The sequence below is a fragment of the Cynoglossus semilaevis genome, chromosome 8 (genome assembly GCF_000523025.1).
Source record: "Cynoglossus semilaevis isolate Cse_v1.0 chromosome 8, Cse_v1.0, whole genome shotgun sequence".
Classification (NCBI taxonomy): Eukaryota; Metazoa; Chordata; class Actinopteri; order Pleuronectiformes; family Cynoglossidae; genus Cynoglossus; species Cynoglossus semilaevis.
Window position 1 is genome coordinate 29,415,949 of NC_024314.1, and position 2,454 is coordinate 29,418,402.

General features: G+C 46.7%; 3 protein-coding genes across 3 annotated transcripts in view; 1 reads left to right on the forward strand and 2 right to left on the reverse strand.

Moving 5' to 3' along the window:
* Positions 1-685, forward strand: part of slc13a4 (solute carrier family 13 member 4) — a 15,736-nt gene extending 15,051 nt beyond the window's left edge. Inside the window, 1 exon segment of the mRNA XM_008316075.3 lies at positions 1-685. This exon segment is cut by the window's left edge and continues 30 nt beyond it. Within this exon segment, the coding sequence (XP_008314297.1) occupies positions 1-106 (106 nt within the window). The 3' untranslated portion in view covers positions 107-685.
* LOC103383089 (anoctamin-4-like) overlaps positions 1-2,454 on the reverse strand; it is a 21,076-nt gene that overhangs the window by 248 nt on the left and 18,374 nt on the right. The window lies entirely within an intron of this gene.
* On the reverse strand, positions 829-2,033 carry coa6 (cytochrome c oxidase assembly factor 6). Its single transcript, XM_008316077.3, has 3 exons — positions 1,843-2,033; positions 1,506-1,678; positions 829-1,422 (listed from the first exon to the last, which is right to left on the reverse strand). Exons 2-3 carry the CDS (start codon positions 1,647-1,649, stop codon positions 1,324-1,326), a joined length of 243 nt encoding a protein of 80 aa, XP_008314299.1. The 5' UTR covers positions 1,650-1,678; positions 1,843-2,033; the 3' UTR covers positions 829-1,323.

Here is a 2,454-nt window from a genome sequence, read left to right on the forward strand (position 1 = left end):
TGTGGCAGTTGTAATGTTGGCCATCACCACCTGGGGCGTTCCTCTCTTCAATCTGACGGAGTTTCCAGCCTGGGCCGTGACCAGGAACATCACTGGGGGCTTCTAACCACATCACCACCAGGGGGCTCCACCTGTTTGGACCTTTAGCCATCTCCTTGCAGGAGGGGGGAAAGGAAACCAGACTTCTTTGCTCCAAAATGATTTTCTGTGACATCACAGGGGTTGACCTTTGACCTCCAGGAACCCCCCAGATGATTGTTCTCTGTAGACGTTTAAGGAGGATTTTGATTGGACCAAATCACTGACATCATCACAGCGTACCTGACAGGAAGTCTGTAGACCGACAGCAGTCTCTCAGAGGTTTGATGGAGACGGATGTTGAAGTAATACTACATATACACACAGTACATGTACATGTATGTACACATATATGTACATGAATATATGTAGAGTATAATTCTAAGAATCCCATTGGATGACCAGAGTAGAAAAACACTTTAATACTTACAAATATTTGACATGCAGTAACACTAAAGGACTGCTGTCCTACGTAGTACAGAGGATGAGAGTACTTATTTAATATATGTGTAGTTGTTGGCTTCGTCCAATCAGCTGTCTGGTCTCACACACACCTGCAGTACTGTACAGTGTTTTATACTGTACTTTTTACACAAAAATTGAATGTAATTCCCTTTAAATCAGTGGCTGATGCAGTGACCTCCAAACTGTGGGGCGGGGGTCGCTCCTCTGTGAATACATGGATGTTGATGTCAGAAGGACGTGGACAATGGTCTGTGTTTCACACACACACACACACACACGATGATCACAGATTTATTTTTATTGGAAACATTTTAGCGCCACCTTCAGGTTCCGTCCTCGTCAAACAAACCTGTTTCCTGTTGTCATGGTGATGTGATGTCATCAACACTGACGATGACTGGGTCAGCAGGTCGTCACAGTAATAATCAAATAACTATTATCTAGTACCGTTACAGTCCCACAGGTGTGTCGTCCAGTGGACCGGACCGGACCGGACCGGACCGGACTGGACCAGACCAGCTGGGCTGGACCAGACCAGCTGGGCTGGACCACACAGGTCACTCAGTGTGTTCTATGTTCTGTGGACTGCACCATGTTCCAGTAAATAAATAAAGAAAGATGTAGTACTGTCTGTAGTACTGTCTGTAGTACAGTCTGTAGTACTGTCTGTAGCACAGTCTGTAGCACGGTGTGTAGTACAGTCTGTAGTACGGTCTGTAGTACGGTCTGTGAGCTCAGACGGCGGTCCACAGCGGTCCAGCTCCAGTCTGGGCTCAGTTCTTACGACGGCTGCTCTGGACCTTCAGAAGGTTTGAAACTTTCCTTCTCCATCTTCTCCTTGTACTTCAAGTACTCTCTCCTCTTGGTGAAGTACTTCACCTTCCAGACAAAACAGAACAGACGAGGTTCAACCCTCGGTTCCATCCACTGTGAACGGGATTCGAACAGAGGAAACACTTTACCCACTGAGCGGGACACTTAGCCTCGAAGACGCTCTGGAGGTGTTGGCAGCTCGAAGCCCGGTCACGGCTGTCGTCCAGACATTTCCACAGCTGGTCCCTGGCTTCCCAGCATGCCTTTCTCTCTGCTGAGCTGGGAGCAGTCATTCTTCCCTCCGTCACAGCAGGAGGAGCCGCTGGAAGTCATAGGTATTAACGAAAGTTAAGGATACGAACATTAACGTCGTAAAGTGTGTCGTCACATTCACGACACTTTACCGTCTGTGTTTTCACCTGGTTCGACTTTTAGAAACGACTCTAGAACCGGAGTTGAATCGAATTAAACGGAAGTTCTACTCACCGATTTCACCGATGTTTTATTCGTATCGACCAAAGGTTCTCGATTGTTCCGCTCCGTGTTCTTCAATGTTGTAAAAACCGCCTAAAAACACAAACATTCGGTTTAGAAGCGATTTAATTCACTCCACAGAGCTGAAGGACGCTCACAGCAGCGTTTGTAAGTCGCGGTCTGATGATGTCATCAAGCCGCAGTTAGCAAAAACTACCAGAGGATGGCGCAGCAGGTTAATAATCAAAATAACACCGATACTACGATTAACTTCAACATCACGATGTTTTAATTCTATCCAAATGAATGAAAAGTTACAGTAACAAATGAGTGTGAATGAAAACCAGAAGGTTCGGTGACAGACCGGGGTGTTGTGTTTAAGGTCAGTAGTTTTTTTCACGGTTGTCAAAGTTGAAGATGACGTCGACGTCACGTGAGTGTCGGACTTCCTCTTCAGGGTTGGTTGAATTTTAAACAGTTGTTGATCATCTCTGTGCTTCACTCTGTGCTGGGACAATAGCAGGGCTGGTTGCCATGGTTACCAGAACAAACCTCAGCCTCAGTGTGTGCTGGTGGAGACTGAGGGGAATTAAAATGACAGGCACTCAGGGGGGAGGATGGGGG